The 20,173-nt window shown below is 34.3% G+C and overlaps 2 protein-coding genes across 2 annotated transcripts; one reads left to right on the forward strand and one right to left on the reverse strand.

Moving 5' to 3' along the window:
* The first annotated feature begins 1,411 nt into the window (after window positions 1-1,411).
* Window positions 1,412-12,247, forward strand: LOC112512691 (oligoribonuclease-like). The gene is made up of 9 exons (XM_025118788.1): window positions 1,412-1,507; window positions 2,859-3,000; window positions 3,353-3,487; window positions 5,089-5,165; window positions 7,819-7,900; window positions 8,772-8,827; window positions 9,685-9,771; window positions 10,579-10,669; window positions 11,864-12,247. The coding sequence occupies exons 2-9, from the start codon at window positions 2,901-2,903 to the stop codon at window positions 11,983-11,985; spliced, it is 750 nt and encodes a 249-aa protein (XP_024974556.1). The 5' UTR covers window positions 1,412-1,507; window positions 2,859-2,900; the 3' UTR covers window positions 11,986-12,247.
* Window positions 12,248-13,610: 1,363 nt separating this feature from the next.
* LOC112512392 (glyoxylate/succinic semialdehyde reductase 1) lies at window positions 13,611-19,630 on the reverse strand. The gene is made up of 8 exons (XM_025118332.1): window positions 19,305-19,630; window positions 17,826-17,936; window positions 17,135-17,236; window positions 16,888-16,989; window positions 16,182-16,297; window positions 15,164-15,242; window positions 14,372-14,542; window positions 13,611-13,927 (listed from the first exon to the last, which is right to left on the reverse strand). Exons 1-8 carry the CDS (start codon window positions 19,410-19,412, stop codon window positions 13,838-13,840), a joined length of 879 nt encoding a protein of 292 aa, XP_024974100.1. The 5' UTR covers window positions 19,413-19,630; the 3' UTR covers window positions 13,611-13,837.
* Window positions 19,631-20,173: the final 543 nt, after the last annotated feature.

Here is a 20,173-nt window from a genome sequence, read left to right on the forward strand (position 1 = left end):
TAATTCATGCATAAAAATGATTTTTAAAAGTTTTTTATCAAATGGTTTATAATATAACTAGAAGGGTACTCGTGCAATGCATCGAGACATATATTGATTTAAGTGTTTCGTTTTATTCTTTTTTTTATGTCGATATAATACGGTTTTATTTGGTTTTGAGAAAACGATAATGTTTTTATTTTTGAATAAAATATAAATTTGAAAATATCATAAATTTATAAAAAAATATATCGATACCAGTATCAAATTAATTTTTTAAAAAAGTTCTTGTGTTTTGGTGTAATTTTCTTAATTTATTTTTTAATTATAATTTAATTTAGGTTTAGTAACAAAGAAAAATAATTTAGATTTAATAATATATTTTTTTATGAAAATAACAACTAAGTATTTTGTTAGAATTCAATGATTATCCTAATTATATTTTATATTTTTTATATTTAAAATGATATGTTTATCATGTATTTGATTATGCCTATCTGCAGTTAGTTACACGAATTCAGATATGGAGCTTTAATAAGTTGTACTTGCTCACAATATACTTGCAATCTTGAGTTTTAAGTAATATGCATCAATAAACAGTACTTTACGCATAAAAAGTGGTTTTTAAGAGTTTTTGTCAAATGTTTTATAATATAGTATAGACTAGAAGGATACTCGTGCAATGCAGCGAGATACATCTTGATTTTAATTTTTCATTTTATTCTTTATCTCAGTCGATGTTATAGTATGGTCTTATGTGATTTTGAAAAAACGATGATATTTTWWTTTTKRAWWAAATATAAATTTGAAGATATCATAACAATTTGACAAAAATATATCAATATTAGTATCAAATTAACTATTTAAAATTTATATTTTTGTGTAAAATTTTTTYWATTWTAATTTAATTTAGGCTCAATAACAAAGTAATTTATATTTGATTTAATAATATAATTTTCTTATAAATATAATAATTAATTATTTTGTTAGAACTCGATAATTATCCTAATTATATTTTAGATTTTTAATATTTTAAAATGAGATGTTTATCTATTTGGTTATATTTATTCACAGTTAATTACACAAATTCAAACATGAAACTTTAATACGTTATACTTATGCATAATTTACTTGTAATCTTGAATTTTAAGCAATATGCATCAATATACAATACTTAATGCGTAAAAAATAGTTTTTAAGAGTTTTTATCAAATACTTTATAATATAGCATAAATATAAATAATTTATGTTAAAATCTCAAAAATACAAAATCTGTAAAAAACGAATGTAATTTTTTTTGAAAAATTATAGAAGAAATATATTGGAGATACTTTTACCGAGAGAGAAACCAGTTCAAAGGCCCATCAGATTCTCCATGTATGGGCCGTACGTAATTTGTACCCAAATGTTTGAAAGAGATTTGACTATTTCCGCAACAGTTGGTGTTCGAAAATCGAAATCCTTAATCGGAACTACAAAACGATCCATCTTCAACCTAATTTCCCTCCAATTGCTCTGCTATATGAAGGTACCTTTCTGTTTCTAATTCGTGAATTTGTAAGCTATACATATATACATATATACTTTGTACATCACAACGCCATTCTCTCCATCTAGTTTACACTTTGACTGAAATTATTTGATAGCCATGGTACAGAATCAGTGGACGTGTAACTGATTTCTGGGATTTTGTTTTGGAAGGATGCCGATTGTAAAGTGTTATAGTCATTGCTTTTATTACTGTTATTTCAATTGTGTTATTGATTATGTGAGAACTACAGGAGTAGGGTTTTGGGGGTTTATTGGTAGGTTAAAGATGAAAGCTTTTACTGTAGGATCGAGTTTAACTTTGGGCATATTTATATTCATTCCCCTGTGCTCTTTTATTATTGTTTATGTCAGATCCTATTTCTTCATGCCACTTTTAATGCTTAGCGACTTCAATTGCGGAGCTAATTGAGTTTAGCATGCAACGAACCTGTTCGAATGGACTATTTTACGAGTAGTTTAGGAAGATGAGACCCTGAAAGTTAGAACATATTTCTTTATCATCTGAGAAAATGGAGTAAACTAGCAGGGTCATGAGTCATGAATCCAAGAAAAAAGTGGACTACAAGGCTTAGCTTTAGCTCAGTTAGTTTAATGGACAAGAACTCATAGTATTCAACCCATAAAAGGAAAATACTTTATGCTAGCAATACCTGAAGCTGGTGTAAAGATAATATTTAAGTGATATTTTGCCTTCTATGCTTCATAACATTTTAAAGAGGAGGTCCCTAGAAACTTCATTTACGTGAGTGTATGAGTATGTATTTATGTCGTAGCCTTTGTATATACCAACTCAAACCAAACATAATAGACCCATTATATTCCACCTGAAGGTAGGTTGTGGAGGGGTGAGGGGTCCTTACGTCCTTACCTCTGTGAAACAAGACAGAGAGGCTGTTTCCGAGAATAGATCCGGCTGCATAAAAGAAAAACAAATAACAACTACATGCATAAAGATAGGCACACATAATTACAAGAGTTATAAAAGAATGTAAAGAGCCAAACATTAGAAGAAGGCAATTACATTGAAAACTGAATGAATGTGAAAGACATCTTTCACATTTCTACGATAGTTCATCAATCAATGCTAGAATAAGGTACAGGACCCAAGAAAACTATTTGTTTTTGGTGAAAAGTTCACTTCTACACAACATGGCAATGCACTAGCCGAAACACTTACAGCTTGGAAGGAACAAATGTCATGCTACTTTTATATCTTACTTTTGATTCTATAAGCTATATCTCTCTGGAGAAAGAAAATACTGCATTTCTTCATAACATTTCTTTATCAAATATACTTTGCTGGCATTTCACTCAGTTTCTTGTCACAGGATCTTAATGGTTGAAGAATCGAAAAAGGATTTTAAGTAAATATGGACAGGCTCACGAATGCTTTTTCTGTGCTAGAATTGGATGTGGAGGATGATAGGGAACAGACAACGATTGTTGCTGATAAGACAGAGAAAGACAATGGTATATGTTTCAAGCGGTTATTCCTAATTCCGTAGTGCCACCTTTTTCAGTTTCGACCAATCAATGACTTTGTGGTTAATTATTTTTAGTGAGGCTCTAATACCTGCACTCCCATATTAAATGATGTTTATTTACTGTGAAGTTATGCAATGACGTTTTCTTCTGTTGCTAAAATGGTCTGTACTTCCAACAGGGCCTGTAAATGTGTTTTTGAATCAACTTTTTGTTTGCATACCCCCTGGGACTTCCCTAAGAGCTCATCATCTTATAACCAATTAAAATGTTATTTTGAGTTAATAGGATACGAAAAGTGTTGTTACTTATTATATCCACATTTTATTGGGTGGTTCAGGTGACTCTAAGAAAGAAACTGATAGTGTCGAGGGTGCGACTGTAACTAAGAATGATACAGGCAGGCATCAAAGCCTAGACAAGCTAGAAGGAGAATACAGGTTGCCTCTCGTGTGGATTGACTTGGAAATGACAGGTAGGTATTTAGTTGACAGTTCTTATATATATATATATATAATGATTGTGGATGTATGAATCAGGTGGATGGACAAATTATTGTTGAGAAGTACATGTACAACCTATTTATGTGCATAGAGAGATTGAATAGAAAGGGGTATTCTTTTTTACACTGTACTTTTGAAAATGAACTTTTGAATGTTCTTCAAAAGCAAGTAAATAGATCCAACACATGTAAAATGCGGTTAAACCTGCTGCCTGCCATAAACCAAGCTATTAACGCAAAAATAGTAAATACAACCAAGTAACCAACTATCATTGAGAATCTTATCTTATTGAAAAAGAGCCATGGTGTGTCCTCGTGGATTTGTTTGTGTACTGATACATGCCAATAGCTTGGACTACCTTCTAAAGCTCCTTGAAAGGATATTTATGGATATGCTACTGCTTAGTTACTAATATGAGTGTTAAGAAAACTCTAGTCTTCCTACCTAAGCACACTATGCACAACCAAGCTTCTTCGTCATTAAGGGTGTGTTTGGTAAGAACAATTGTTCAGCGTTCGGTAAGATAGAACTGGACAGAAGATAACAAATAAAATGACCAATTTACCCCTAATGAATTGTTTATATATTTTGTTTAATTTATGTAATTTATTAAATTATAAAAAATAAATATTTTTATACCTTTTCTATATTATTTTTTATTATTAATATTTAATAAATTACATAAAACAATCAAAATATAAAAACTATATAAAATTAATATTTTTAGGAATGTAAAGTGGTATAAAATGTAAAGAGGGAGGCGTATTTGATGTTTTAGAAGAATGAATAAAATGTAAAGAGGGAGGCGTGGAGCAATGATCTCTGTTCTATCTTGTCCAATGTACCAAACGCACCCAAATAGACTAGTGGATAATAAGTTGGTGGTTTGAAACCAAGAACATGGATTTCTTTCTTTCTTTCCTAGGTTCTATATGTTCTCTTTTGATTTCACATAGATTAATATATAAAAGATTTCATCCAAACAAAACAGAACACATATAAAACAGAAGTAACGAGACGTTATGGATAATAAAGAACAAATAAGTTGAACCTGAGTCGAGATTTAGCTCTCTCCTTAAGACAAAATTGTCCCGTATTTGCCGAAAGAATTAGATGACAATATGTCTCCCAGGATACAACAATGTATGCATAACTTCGTCAATCGCGGAACCGATATATGAAGTCGTTCGAACTCAATGATGTGCAGCTCTCATTTAGTGTTAGAACACTTGTAAGGAACAAAGAAAACTCAGGAAAAATGGACAGATGACATGTTAAGGGAGCAAGAAAAAACTCTAATACAAATAGGGTTCTTATGGATAAAATGTTTCAACAGTTACACAAAAACTGTCAACCAAAACCAAAAAACCAAGAAAACAAAAAAACTGAAATTTCCATTTAAATAAAAAAATATCCAACACTATATAGGTTGCTTGGGGCCTAACCATGTGTCTTGGTCTTGGCCTAATCATATGCTGTCAGTTTAAGACTCATATTTTGTTTGCTCTTCCAAGTTTGTTACTCTGTTCTGTTGGTTCCTCTTGTCCTCATTATAAATTTGATTCATGTGCAGGATTGAATGTTGAAGTAGATAGAATACTGGAGATTGCCTGTGTGATTACAGATGGGAACTTGACCAAATCTGTAGAGGTAAGTTGAATGTTGGCCTTGCTTTCTAATTATTGGCGTGCTCCTGGTGGCTTTGATCATTATAATCTTGTTACTGTCTTTTAGTAACTTATTTTTTCTTTCTAACTGATGGAATGTATTGGAAATTAGCCAATTTACAATATCAAAATCCCATTACCTCATTCAAAGTCTATTGATCACACACTTTTGTTATTTACTCATCTAAGGGGCTGTTCGGAAGTGACTTAATAGGCTATATTGCATGTATGGCTTATTCGCTAAGCCATATATAAGTGTTCGGAAGTGACTTAATGGGCCAGAAAGAGGCTGATTCGCTCAGCCCACCAAGAAGAGTCCTATCCACTCAGCCATTTTTTTTACCTTCTTACCCTTGCAACCCATCTCTCGTTCTCCAGAAAAAAAAAACTCCCCTAAAGCCATCGCCGGTCTTCCTCTGCCTCACCATCACCCATTGCCGGTCTTCCTCTGCCTCACCATTGCCGGTCGTCGCCTTCTGCCTCACCATCGTCGGTCGTCGCCTTCTGCCTCACCATCGTCGGTCGTCGCCTTCTGCCTCACCATCGTCGGTCGTCGCCTTCTGCCTCACCATCGTCGGTCGTCGCCCTCTGCCTCACCATTGCCGGTCGTCGCCGCCTCACCTGCCCTCTCCCTCACACACCGACGAGTTGCATCTCTCGTTTTAGGGTTTGTATTCTATTATGCCAACCTGTTTGTATTCTATCACACCGACGAGTTGCATCCCTCTGCCTCACCTGCCTTTTTCATTTAAATTTTGGGTTTTAGGTTTCATTCCTTTGTATTCTATTATGCCAAGATTTGGGTATGTTTTTTAATTTGGGGTTTCAATTTGTTTACAGTTATATGATTTGATCTATTAATATTGTTGTTTTGAGAGATGTGATCTATTATGTTCTATGTAAGACCAAGGGTAAAATAGTCATTTTTATCATTCAGACTGTTTATTCAGCACAATAACCGAACAACTTATCTGTTAATATACAGACAACTATATCAATACAAACAACTATATCCATACAGGTCTTAATAGAAAACGAACCGAACAGCCCCTAAGCGTATAAAATTTCATCCCTAGAAATGAAATGCATAACAAAATTTAAGGTTTATAAACATAGTACTTTGTTTCTATAGTGTATCATAAATGCGAGGCATCGAATATCAGTCTCTATTGAGGATGGTTCTCCCTTCTAAGTAATCACCATTACTAGGGCATATAACAGTGAAGTGGTGACGGAATCTATTCATCTATAGGAAGATGAACTTTTGGTTTTTAGACTTAAAAAGAAACCCCGATGCTTAACCTGTGATGTAAGTGCATCTTTTTATCCATTACCTCCCCCATCTCAAATTAAAAGCCAACTACTTGGTTTATGTTTCTTCATGTCCGTTTCTTGATTTAGGGTACTTTCATCTCATTCTTTTGCATTTTCTCTCTTCTCTAGCCCAAAAAGAAAGCAGTTCCAACATTTATTAATGTATTTTATACATTTGTTTCATTTTACTCTTTTCTCCATTTTGTGGGTCTAATCTTCATTTCCCTTGCATAAAGTTAAATAGGACCCACAACAACACATCCACATCTTCACTTCTTCAGTTCCCACACATACAAATGGACTCGGAAATGAAAATGTTAAATGTTGGAAACAAATAGGATGATATATTTTATTGAACCAAGGGGTTGGACTGTCCTAATAGGCTAATATGTCACAATTGACTCATACAATATAACAACACCTTAAATAGACCAAGACTAGTTAGGGAAAGGAGTTATTGGGATTAACAAATTGAGTAAAGTATTGCGAGTCCAATTAATAATGAAATATCAAATTTAACAAGGGCACAATTATATATATATATATATATATATATTCTTGAATTCTACCAATTTGAAAAGTGGTCTTTGAATAGGGAAAAAGATGGAGCAATATCTAGTACATTTGCATCATCATACCTTATCATAGGTTTTTGTTAGAATGTCGTTTAAGAAAGAAGTTTTTGGGTACGAGTTGTCTTTGTTTTACTATTAACGCCAATGTAGCCTTAGGATTTAATAGAAGAGCATGCACTTTAACTGTCTATGCAAAATATTTTGATAAGAGCAACCTGAATTATACGTCCTATGACCCTTTTCTCATAACTTGCAGGATATATTTTGCTTAGGTACCTTGATAAGTGCATCATAAACATATTTATCTAGTGGTTGACAAGGACTAATCACTAATTGGAGTCTGCTGCTAAAACCTATATAATATAGGATAACTAAGAACCAAGTAATYTATARCATTCATAAGAATTATACAATAGGTTAAACATTTGAGCAATTTTGTTGAAACACCATTCTGGAATATCTAATATTGCACACACGTTGGGAGACAAAATTTTGCCATTTCGCGAATTCGAACCATGAACTGCAGACATTTTGATACTTTTTTCCTATATTACCATCTTGTTTGTTACTAATGTCTGTATGCTCATACTTTTCTATGTCCCACCTTTCACTATTTCCCTGTATGTGTAATAAGAAATGGTTGTTTCAACAACCTTATTTTGTTCAACTTGGTTTATGTACTTGCTTATATTTTAGTAGCCAACCTATTAGTTTCATAGGGTCTAAAAAATATAATTTTTGGCTCAGGGTCCTGACTTGGTCATACATCAAACAAAAGAGTGTCTCGATGAAATGGGAGAATGGTGTCAAGATCATCATGCAGCAAGTGGTAAGTGGTCTTTAGCTCATTCAATATTATATTCTATAATCAACTGTCTACAATGAGAGGACATACACAGTATATATAATTATATTACATATATATGTATATAAAGAGAGAGAGAGAGAGAGGGAAGTTCCATTAGGAACCTACAATTGGTTAGGGACCCGGGAACCGCCCATTGCGCTACATGTCCCTCTTCATGATGAATATTCAATTATTCATAATGAATAACACATTCATGATGGAAATGGAAGTGCTACTTCACTCATTTATGATTAATATGGACGTGTTATACAATTAAACACGTCCATGTTTTTAATGGACGATTCCCAGGTTCCTAATGGAACCTGCCCCTATATATAAATATATAAATTTTTAGGGAAAAAGTTGTTGACATATGCAAGAAGATGAATAGGGGATGTAGAAGCCTTAACCCACACAGAAGTTCGCCCTAGGTTACTTAGGTTGCGCTTGGTATGTGGGACAGGATGGGGAAGGATAGGGCAGTACCAAAACTTGATATCCCACGTTTGGCGTGACGTTAGTCTGGGACATTACTAGACTTGAGTGGGATCAAAATGCCTTTTTTTAGATTGGTAAATTACTTATAACTATCCATGTCAAATTAAAATCCTAATACGTTCCACAGCTCTTTCATCTGCCTACCTCATGCTCGCTCTTCCGGTCCTGTTTGCATCACAAAAGCACCTGTAGTAACCCTACGTGTCCCAGGAACACTATTGGTTTTGTGGGATACCTGAGAAACTATTACATCATTCACATATGCATGTATGTACTCTTTGGGATCAACATATGACACCAACAGTTACCATCTGAATAATTACTATCTTGGCCTTACAAGTCATATTTTTTATAGGCTTGACAGAAAAGGTGATCCAAAGTACCCTCAGTGAAAAAGAATCTGAACAACAGGTAATTTAACCCTCGTTCCTGGTTACTTTTAGCTGTCAACATGGTTCCTATTCATTATACAATACATAGAAGATGAAATATATAATTGTAATAAAGAACTATATTTTGTATATTATAATCTTAGGCCAAACTTCCGTCAATCAATAGTATTTTGTCCCAAAATTGTCATACAAAATAGGATGACTCTTGAAGGACCATAATCAACATTATTAATATACTTGAAAATTTGCCAAAAGAGGAAATGTTGCTGTTAAGTTGAGACATCCCAAATGGGAAATTTTTGCAATTATTTTGTGACGGAGGGAGCATATTCTTTACCGGAAGTAGTGCGCAGATCTTGTGACTCGGGTCCTTGTTTTTATAACTTGAAAACATAATTTCTAATCTCTAATCAGGAAGCATCATCAGTTTGTGTTATCACTAAATAGTAATTAAGCAACAAGCTTTCAGAATTTCACCTTCTTTTCGCTACAATCAACTCGTATCAAACGTCAGCCAGTTTTGAGGTTTCATGTACTGCTGTTATTTCGTATCCCCTCTCTGAGAACCCTATTCAGATATTGAATAATTGTGTTCCTCTCAATTTTAAATATGTGGAAGGATAAAGAAATCGGGTTTCTCTATAACGAAAACCGCCATCTCTTATTTTTTTAGAGTTCTATATGCTTATATTTCAATGAATTTATGGGAGCATTGCTTATATTGGCTTCCTTCTATTTTCATTTACTTTGGTCGCCGGAAATTGGATTATTATTTTTTATTTTTCTTCATGATGAATAGCTCCCTTCTGGTAAGAGCTACATCAGTTTGCTTTCGTTATTCGGTTTTCTTTAATCAAAACATGATATTTTCTGTAGGTTATAGAATTTGTCAAGAGACATGTGGGCACATATACTCCTCTGCTTGCAGGGAATTCAGTTTATGTCGATTTTATGTTCTTGAAGGTAAAAAAAATCCGAACATTCGACTTGTATGGATTAATTCGTGAATCTATTGTTTCACAGTTACAGTGAAACCATCAAACATGAGAAATTATTTGAAACGGTAGAAATTATGGCAAAATGCAATAAATTTTGCCTTAGTTTCTAGAGTAAATTACGATTTTCATCCCTGTGGTTTGTTAAAATTTACTATTTTCGTCCATGTGATTTAGAAATCATGGTTTTTGTCCCTATGGCTTTCAATTCATTGCTAGTTTATGATTTACAATTTTGGTCCCTTATACTTTAAGGTAGGAATTAACCCAGGGTCCAGGGATGAAAATAGCAATAATTATCACACCATAAGGATGAAAATTGCCATTTTAAAATCTCAGGGATGAAAATCGAAATTATTAACAAACCACAGGGATGAAAATTGTAATTTACACTAGTTTCTATATAGTGTAAAAAATATCTTTTTTTCTCATTCAGTAACAAAGTTTCAAAATTTTCTACATTTTTACCCTTTTTGACCGGTAACCTGATGATCTTGTAACATTTGATGACGTATATGTCAAGTTTATCGTCCACTTTGCCGTTTTGTAGACTGGTATTCACATTATCAGATGTTACAAGATTAGCAGATGGTATGAATTCTTTGCACAATCAAGAAGTGAACACATTTATCAGTTATGGCTACATTCGATTTATCTTAATTGTCTAATCTTTTCTGTTCAATTAAAATGAAGCCTGATCATCTTTTTTCTGTTGGAACCAATTACACGAAGAGAAACGAAGATACCAATTTCTCAAGTTTTCGTTCTTTTGCAGAAATACATGCCTGATTTGGCTGGTCTTTTCTCTCACGTAGTCGTTGATGTCAGCAGCGTTAAGGCTTTGTGTCTTCGTTGGTTCCCCAAAGGTAATATTTCTGTCTTGTTATTTGCCTGTCTTTACACGAGGTTAAGACTCCAAACGTACCACTGTTTTTTAAACCAATGTCACAATTTCGTGTATCTGTTTACTCCCTCTGTCCCAAAATAACTGTTTAGGATGAAAAAGGCACACAGTTTTAGGAAGCGTAATTGTTACACATTTAATGAACTAAATGACAGGTTTACCCTTGATGACAGGGTGGTACGTAATTTCTCCATTTTCTAATTAAGGGTAGAGTGGCAAAGCAAAATATGCACTTTTTTTTTTGTGAAAAGTGGACTCTTATTTCCGTACAAACTAATATAGAAATTGGGTATTATTTTGGGACGGGCGAGTATTTATTAAAGATTACTTATACGAATAAATACAAAAGTATTGCTAACATGTGTTATTATGGTCGGGCAAAAAACAATATTCTTATGAACTTGGCTAAATTCAAGATTTTAATGTATATGAGACACTGTGAGAACCATCCATTTCATCATGATAATTATTCATATGAAATTATATTAATGAATGAAAATGCATGATATTCATGAATATTGATGTATATTCATAATGAATAATTGGTTCCCGCTATAACATCCCAGGCTAATCGTAACAGATACTTTCCGCTTTGTCCATACATGGACTCACGGTTTTAAAATGCTTTTGAATGTCTGATAGAGGAGGTATCTGGTCCCTTATGAGTCAACCTTTGTTCCCCTCCCCCCAAACGATGTGGGATCTTACGATCCACCTCCCCCCCCCCCCCCCCCCCCCCGCGGGAGCCCAACGTCTTCGTTGGCTCACCAATCCGGTTCCCCGGATCTGATACCATCTGTAACATCTCAGGCTAACTGTATCAGATGTTGTCCGTTTTGTCCACACATAAACTAACAATTTTAAAACGCATATGATAGAGGAGGTATTCAGCCTCTTATAAGACAACCTTTGTTCACCTCCCTAACTGATGTGGAATCTTACACTTGCCGTTCTCAAACACACCAAATGTGAGGTTTATTGGCCAACGGTACTTGGATTACCGGCAGAGCCCAGCCTTCAAGGATGTCAAGGGTTCAAACATCATTAAATGTGAGGAGTGTGTGTGAGTATTTGTCATATATAAATATCATATAATTCAAAAGAAAATTCATCTGATGTGCTCTATTTTCAATTTAATTGCTTTTTTCACGCACAGATAACAAAAAAGCTCCACGAAAGGAGAACAAGCACAGAGCCATGGACGACATAAAAGAAAGCATCGCCGAGCTCAGATACTACAAAGAAAACGTATTTAAATCATCAAAATCTAAAAGGTAAACGTCAAATGCAAGAAACACGAGCATCGACAACATTTCCAATTCTCTAAAACGACTCCGTTATTATCGACAAGGGGTTGATCATCCGATTCAGGCTTCCATTTAGTAGCCAGGAGTAATCATATCCTTGTATGTGTTTGCATTGTTTGTCTCTTTTTATGTTACTATCAGGTTCGTAATTATCTGATGAATTACTCATGCTTTAATCCCATCTGTTTTTAAAGTATATAATATTTGTATACAGTTAATGCAACAAATAAACTCACACCCTTTTCATATTTGCTGAGGTTTGAACCACTGATCTCTAGAAAGGCCAAAGGCTCGGATACCAGGCCATTAGTGGAGTCACTTCAACGATTAACAATACATCAATCATGTGTTGTTTCACCATGTGAAACACTACTCTAATTTTTTTTCACATTAATCGTTTCAATGATTAGTGACACATTAATACTAACTAGAAGGGTATTTTCATAATGTAACGAAATACATCTTGATTTTAATATTGTGTTTTATTTTTTATCTCAGTCGATGTTATAATAATATTTTTATTTGTGAATAAAATATAAATTTAAAGATATCATAAATTTTTTTGACAATATACTTATTTATGAAAACACATAAATATCTTATTATTAATTTGCACAATTATCAAATAAAACATAAAAATTTAATATCTAAAAGAACAAGACGAAGAAGTGAGTTTAAAAAATGTTAAAGAAAACAAAAACAAGTGATCTTGGGAGTTTACAAAGTTGAAAATTTAATCAGTGTTTTTAAAGAATTAAAAACTCCTTTTTATGAGATTAAAAAATTGTAAAGATAAATAGAAAAAGAAAATTACAATCTTACCCTTTTTGAATTAAAATATAATGTTAATTACATGTATTTGATGAAAATAAATTGATCACTGGAGATTGACTTACAGTTATTTTAATCTTTTTATGGTTATCATTTGGTGATCTCCTATAGACATATATGGAGACATTTTTTTGAAAACTCATGAAATTGTGATAACTTTGAAAACTTGGACATCAAGTGTTATTTCATATGATTTTTTTCCATCTAAGACTAGGATTTAGAATATTGATTTAATATATATTTGTTTCACATTGTGTTTGTTTCACATGTACTCGGTTCACAATGTGAACCTTTTTGACGTGTTTGCGAAACAAAAAATACACATAAAAAGTTTCGTGAACCGAATATATATGAAATAAAAACATGTGAAACATATATATGTTAATCGGTATATTAAATACTATACTTAGACAACAAAAAAAAATCTCATCATAGAAGTTCTCATAGATCTTATAATTTTTCAAGTTCTCAAATGATTAAACCCTATAACTATGTGCGTCTGTACATATATATATATATATATATATATATATATATACATATATATATATATATATATAAGGTTGGGTGTTCGATGAGAATGAGAGTTAAGATGAGAAACATAAAAAAGTATCCCCACGGGCCCCACCTCTAGATGCACCGGATCAATCCATGTATTAAGTGCAATTCATGAGTGGGTTTGAGATTAAAGCTGATCAAGGGATCCAAGTAACTCATTATATGCTATCAAGCATTATCTAGCTTTTACATGGAAGGATTGGCAAGGAGCCAAAACGTATCCTTCATTTATACGATATTTAGCCTTCTTGTTCTATTCATAATGAAGCATCTGCAACTTGTTTTAATCTACAGAAGTACATCGAATCGCATTGAAAACAAAATAATACAGAATACGAGTGTTCTTCGTCATTTCAACACCAAATCTCGGAATTAATGCAAGGAAGAATGCTCGATTTTTATAGTACGAAAATGGCATACTTCCTTCAGGATCGTCAAGCCGAATGTTCAGTAACTTTGAATATCTCGTAAACAGCTGAAAAATCAAGATCACCCAAACCCGTGCTTCTTGCCTTCTTGAATACCTGCATTTTGGCCGTAAAATTTTCATAAGTACAAAAATTGACAACAAAATGCGAAAGGTAACGTGGGTCGCCCAATTCGGATTAGTTTTCACCATCATAGCGTGAACGATGGCAAGTTTATGAATGATAGGAGGCCTATGAAGTTTTCGTATGAATCGATGAAGTATGGCATGGGCATCAAGGCATCATGCCGCCAAATGAATAAATTTTTTGAGAGCCGGAGAACCAACTATTTTATGTATTATTCATGATGAATAACTCTGATAATCATGAATATAATTCATTATGAATATCATGCAACTTTATCATTATTAATGTACTTTTACTATTATTATATATCAAGATATTCATCATTAATAAAGCATGAATAGTTGGCTCCTACATGTTCTCAAAATATTTACGTTTTTCTCATTTGAACTTGCCCCTAAGGGTATGGCTTGTTACCTCGTTGGCAGCAGCCGCAATCGGCATCGAGACGGCGTTCTCGTCACCAAGGGCAAGAGCCAACCTCATGTCCTTTTGTTGATGTTTCAATGGGAATGCAGGGTTGTAGCTGTTTTGGATCATTGAAGGTCCTTTCATTTTGAACATGGGATTAGCAATGGCACCAAGATCCTGCAAGAAATATAGACGAAAACCGCAAAATCAAATAGAATTATATCGTTTCATAATAGAGTTGATTTGGACCTGTTTGTTAACAACTAAATGAGCTTAATGGGACCCACATTTTATATACATGATTGTGATTGTTTGGTAGTGGCTTAATGATGTAGAACGTGGCTTATTCTGTAAGCTTTTAGTAAGAGCTTTATGCAGAAAGCCAAGTTTCTTCCAAACCTGCCCCTCCCAATTAAAAGACACACTCCTTTCATCTATGAAAAAACCCTCTCAATCTATACCGACAAATTTATTCCACATAGTCAGTTTTATCTATACAGGACTTGACCGAAAACCAACAACACGACCCCCTTAGTTCTGCTCAGAAAACAGCAGCCTCTACTAATTTGGATAGAGGTAAGGTCTGCCGTACATCCTACCCTCCCCTTACTCTGCCTCTATGTGGGATATACTGGGTTCATTTGGTTTTAGCTCCGCTCATAGAAATTATAAACCAGTTCGGTTCTTGATCTCGGGTAGTGAACCAAACCAAACTGAACCACTTACAATCGAACCTAATGAAGGGTTAGCTCAAAATGAGTGAAACTTGAAACTAAGATTACAATTTTTCTTCCTTACCAACACATCTAGAAGAGTTTTAGGGTTAAGTCCACTTTTGTCGGCGAGTACAAGTCCCTCTGAGAAAGCATTCATCATACTGCACAAGAACAAACACCATTAGAAGTCAATTAACAGTTTCATGTGTTCTTGAAGGTTTAGTCTACTAATGGTGTTTGGTACACACGAGACTGGATGGGAGAGAGTGAGGTAGGCAGGTGAAAGAATTATCTAAGGTTTTAGGGTTTTAGTTTGACGTGGGTAATTTAGTAAATCTCCTTGATTCTTTCCCCACCAAAATATGCAGTTTTGTTCATTCAGTTGGACAAGAAGTTTTGTCTTGTTCTAGTGAGGTAGGCATGCGAAGGTTTTAGAGTTTTAATTTGACATGGGTATTTTAGTAATTTACCAATCTTATCTCATCTCCTTGATTTGTCCCAACAAAATATGCAATTTTGTCCATACAGTCGGACAAGAAGTTTTTGTCTTGTTCTAGTGAGTTAGGCAGATGAAAGAATTGTGCAAGGGTTTTAATTTGACACAGATATTTTAGTAATTTACCAGTCTTGTAACATATACTTGATTCTACCCATTCAATTGGCCAACAAGTTTTTGTCTGTTCTGTCCCATCCTATATACCAAACACAGTATAAATGGTCTTTGCAAATTGCAACTTCACCCGAGATCAATGAACTGTACTAGGATTTGATAACTAAAACTGTACTAGTTGACGTAAAAAGAGTGACCCTAGTGCAAAAAGGCTCATCAGCTTAACGGGCTTGGTAATATGTTGTTAAGCACAAGCCCATATCGTCTGTGTTGGATATACTGGGTTTGTTTGGTTTGTAAACCGAAGTAATGAGAACACCATGAAAGTAAGGCTCCCTCCATTTGGTCCATTTCCGTTTCTCCTTTTTGTGAATCTCATTTTCATATAGAATCCACGAAACGAAAATGGGGGTTGAAGAAATGACCTAAACATACCGATCTAAAAGTCCTAAATCCGAACTGAAAACAAATTTTCTATCAAAATCTGTACCTTCCCATAATCATGTTGACAACAAGTTTCATCTTTGCTCCATTTCCAACCTCTCCTAAGAAAAAGGACTTCTTCCCCAATACGTCGAAAGCGGGAAGAATTTCATCGTACAAGCGCTACATCCACACGAAGATAGAAGAAATTAGAAGAAAAAAAAGAACTCAAACTAGCAACCTGTAATGCTACAAGCAATGACAATACCAACAGTTTGCAGCCACTTTTACCAAGGGACTAGAGGAGCACACATCAAATTAAAACAGTGCACCTTTCTAGACCCCTAATTTTTTTTCCATTGCATCGATACGATTAATAGGCACCCCCTAGCCCATGACTAAATCCGCCCCTAGTGGGACCCGTATGGTGGGATCAATTGTGCAGATGGTAGCATCATACCCTTTTAATGATCACTTATGGGTAAAAGGATAATCATGTAATGTTTTCGGATATCCAAAAAAGAAATTGTTGCTTTTATTTTGAAACGTAAGGAGTTTTGATGGCAATGTTAAGCACAATTGATCAAGGTCGTCAAACTATTCCCCCTATCAATCAGTTTGTTTACACCATTTGTCTTCAATATCCATTTTGTGGGTCCCATCCTTATTCCGAATGGAACCCACAATCACATTTTCGCTTATTCTCACACAATTTAGTACTAGATGAAAATGTTGAGACGTTAAATCACCTAAACAAATAGCATCAAGTTTACCTTCTCCCCAGCTGCAAGGATTACTAATTGTCCATCTTCAGCCGGTTTTTTGCTACCTGAAACAGGGCCTTCAAGAAAATCACCGCCCTTCTCTTTTACCGCCTGCAAATAGACGGAACTATGCATTTATAGGTAGAGATCTTTTTAAAGAACCATAACTATTTATAAGCAAAAGGGGATGTCCTCTTGGTGATCAAAATCCGAAAGTAACGAAACCGATGATTAAGGAAAAGAGTGCAATGTAAACCTCACTGATCTTTGTAGAAGTTTCAGCATCGACTGTTGACATATCAATGTAACCTTTCCCGCTGCAAATTTCCTCAAGAATGCCGTTTTTATCAAATACCACCTAAAAAAGATACGTCAATAATCGGTTACACCATTTACCTCCATTTTCCATCGTGGGTACCATCTCAATTCTCCCAACTTCTACTAAATCACTAAATCATACCCATAATCACATTTTTGGTACAGCTTGTGTTACATATGACAGTAATCGCAAAAATAGCCAACATTTGAGTTGATCCATAAAAAAGTGACCAACTTTTTTCCAAATTAGCACAAAAAAAGCACCTATTTGACAAAAATATTAGCAAAAATCATTTTTGACGCGAACAATACCTTTTTTCAGATTTTTTTTATTTTGTGGGTCCACTTTGTAAAAAGAGTTCTGAAATATTGGGCTTTGCTCATGGTCTTTGAGAAGTGGGCCCACAAACCGAATAAAATACGTCAAAAAGTACCTTTTGGAAGAAATGGGTTTTTGATATTTTTTACGAAATAGTTGGCCATTTTGTTCTAATTTGGAAAAAATGGGTCTTTTTTCAGATGAATCAACTCAAATTTCGATTATTTATGTCATTATCCCGTGCAAATATCAAACATTAACGGGCATAAATGATTAGCAAAAGTTTTAATGAATCAGAGTTTCTACTAACAGAAAGAGCTGCAGGAGGATCCGATAGCATCCCAATGGTGTACTTGCATTTCTTGACCACCGCTGCCGGACTTTCCCCTACGGAAGCGCCATGCTCTTTTAGCTCATCACACTGCCGGAAAACGAAAAAGAATGTTAACAAAATCCAAGTTGTAAAACAAGAAAGTGGTTCATTCATTCCAAAGTTAGACACATAATTTGACCTTTTAAGTGGATTTGCAGAATTGAGTTATAATTGATTTTGATGCATAGAAGTGTTCTCATAGTCAACTTCTATGGCTACTATTTACATCTTTACAGCTTTCAAAAGCTAGATGAATGCATATATAGTTATATACAGGGGCCGCTTCATTTGAAAACCTAATTTCACGGGACAAAGGAGGGAGTGTCACGTGTCCCACATTTTCACGGGTTATTCATCATAAAAGGTGTAAACATTCATCATGAAATGGTGTAAACATTCATCATGAATGTTCAAGTTCATTATTCATGATGAATATGGACAACCAGGGGCACGTGTCGCGCTCTCCTTTGCTCCCTGGTGCACAACAAAAAAAGGTTTGCATACAGGAAAAAGAATTTCACACTCTTCCTAAGGGAGGATTAGAGAAATCCTCAATTTAGTCATTTTCTGTTCCAAGTAGATTAAAAAAATTGAGGTTCAAATGTCAAAAGTGCCTGGAGGTCACAGGTTCAAATCCAAGGAGAAATAAAAATCCCATGTGGCCACGGAGGTTCAAATGCGGTGACTTTGGGCTACCCACAAAGCAGGTGGCCGCCCAGGGATTAGTCGGCTTGCATAACGTGTTGGTTATCCAGGTTAATCAAAAAAAAAATACCAAACAAGTTGAAAGTTCATGTAGAAACCATAAATATCCTGAAAACCAGCTATTCATGAATATCATGCATTTTTATCATTCATTATTATTAATCATGAATAGTTGGTTCCTAATACTTACACTTCTAGAATGAACACAATGCCAGCCAAAACCAAAGGACTAATACTAAAATTGACTTCAGTTGCTAACTTCAAACTCAACAAGAAACATCTCAATCACAAAGAAAGCATAAATATGAACATTTATCTTCAAACAGATCATCACCATAGATTACATCTAGAGCTATAAAACTATAAACAACTAAGCAGATGAATATGATAACTGCTTGGTTTGAAACCAAAATCAAAATCTGATCCTAAAATATGGATATGGTATTAAAATCGATCCAGAAATAGACTAGGATGCACCCAAAATCCATATCAAATAGCCAGTAACCCTAAAACCAAATAAGACTATCAAACCATCAATCATCTAAATGATCCAATAATCAGATATAAATTCATTAATCAATAACACAACAAAGACCAACACCAATACAAATATATATATATATATATATATATACAGGTATATCTATCTGTGTGTGTATATATAGACAGATATATAGATTTACAGAGAGAGACAGAGAGGGAGAAGGGTACCTTTGAAAGAGTGCGATTCCAAACAGTGACCTTAAATCCATGGCGAAGCAAGTTCATGGCCATAGCTTTCCCCATTATTCCCATTCCCAAAAACCCAATTTCCTCCATTGTTTTTTTCTCGATTGTTCCTTCCGATCGACTGGGTATACTCACTGATCTTCAAACCCTACACTGATGCTCAAAGATTCTCTGTTTCATATAAATGGATACAATCGAAAATGGTGAGCAATAATGCTGTTTCACTCACTCACAGTCACAGAGCAACCATTTCAAAAATATTTTTTTTCTTGTCGATTGCGTTGCTCATCTTCCACTCATTTTCCCACAATTTTTTTTATCTTTTGGTGGTTTTGTTTCTTGATGATTATTGGTCCATTTCCATGGGCTTCGGTTTTCCTGAAATTCAGGGATTCTTGGAAGATATTCTTGGATGTGTCAGCTTGTGCAGGTCTATCAATCAGTTTGGTTTGGGCCTAAATGTGATGGGCTTTTCATAATGATTTAACAAAGCCCACAACCCAAAAAAGAATTATTGGTTGTCCATAATTGAAATGACATACAGATACAGTGGGTGTTTGGGATTGCTTATTTGAAACAACATATATTTTTCTATAGAAGCACTTATCAACTTATTATAAGTCAAGAGGGTTTAATTTCTTCAAAAACTCATTATTACCGGTTTGGCACCAGTATAAGTTGTTTATCCAAACACTTAGAAGTGCTTATTACCGGTGTCACACCGAAATAAGTCAATAAGTTGTTTTTATAAACAATCCCAAACACCCCCACGGTTTTAGACATTCATAATTATTACACTGTTTGGATGCCAAATGACAAATATTATCCTTATTTAATTTCTCTCTACTCAT

Source organism: Cynara cardunculus, assembly GCF_001531365.2.
Source record: "Cynara cardunculus var. scolymus isolate 2C chromosome LG 5, CcrdV1, whole genome shotgun sequence".
In the NCBI taxonomy this organism is placed as follows: Eukaryota; Viridiplantae; Streptophyta; class Magnoliopsida; order Asterales; family Asteraceae; genus Cynara; species Cynara cardunculus.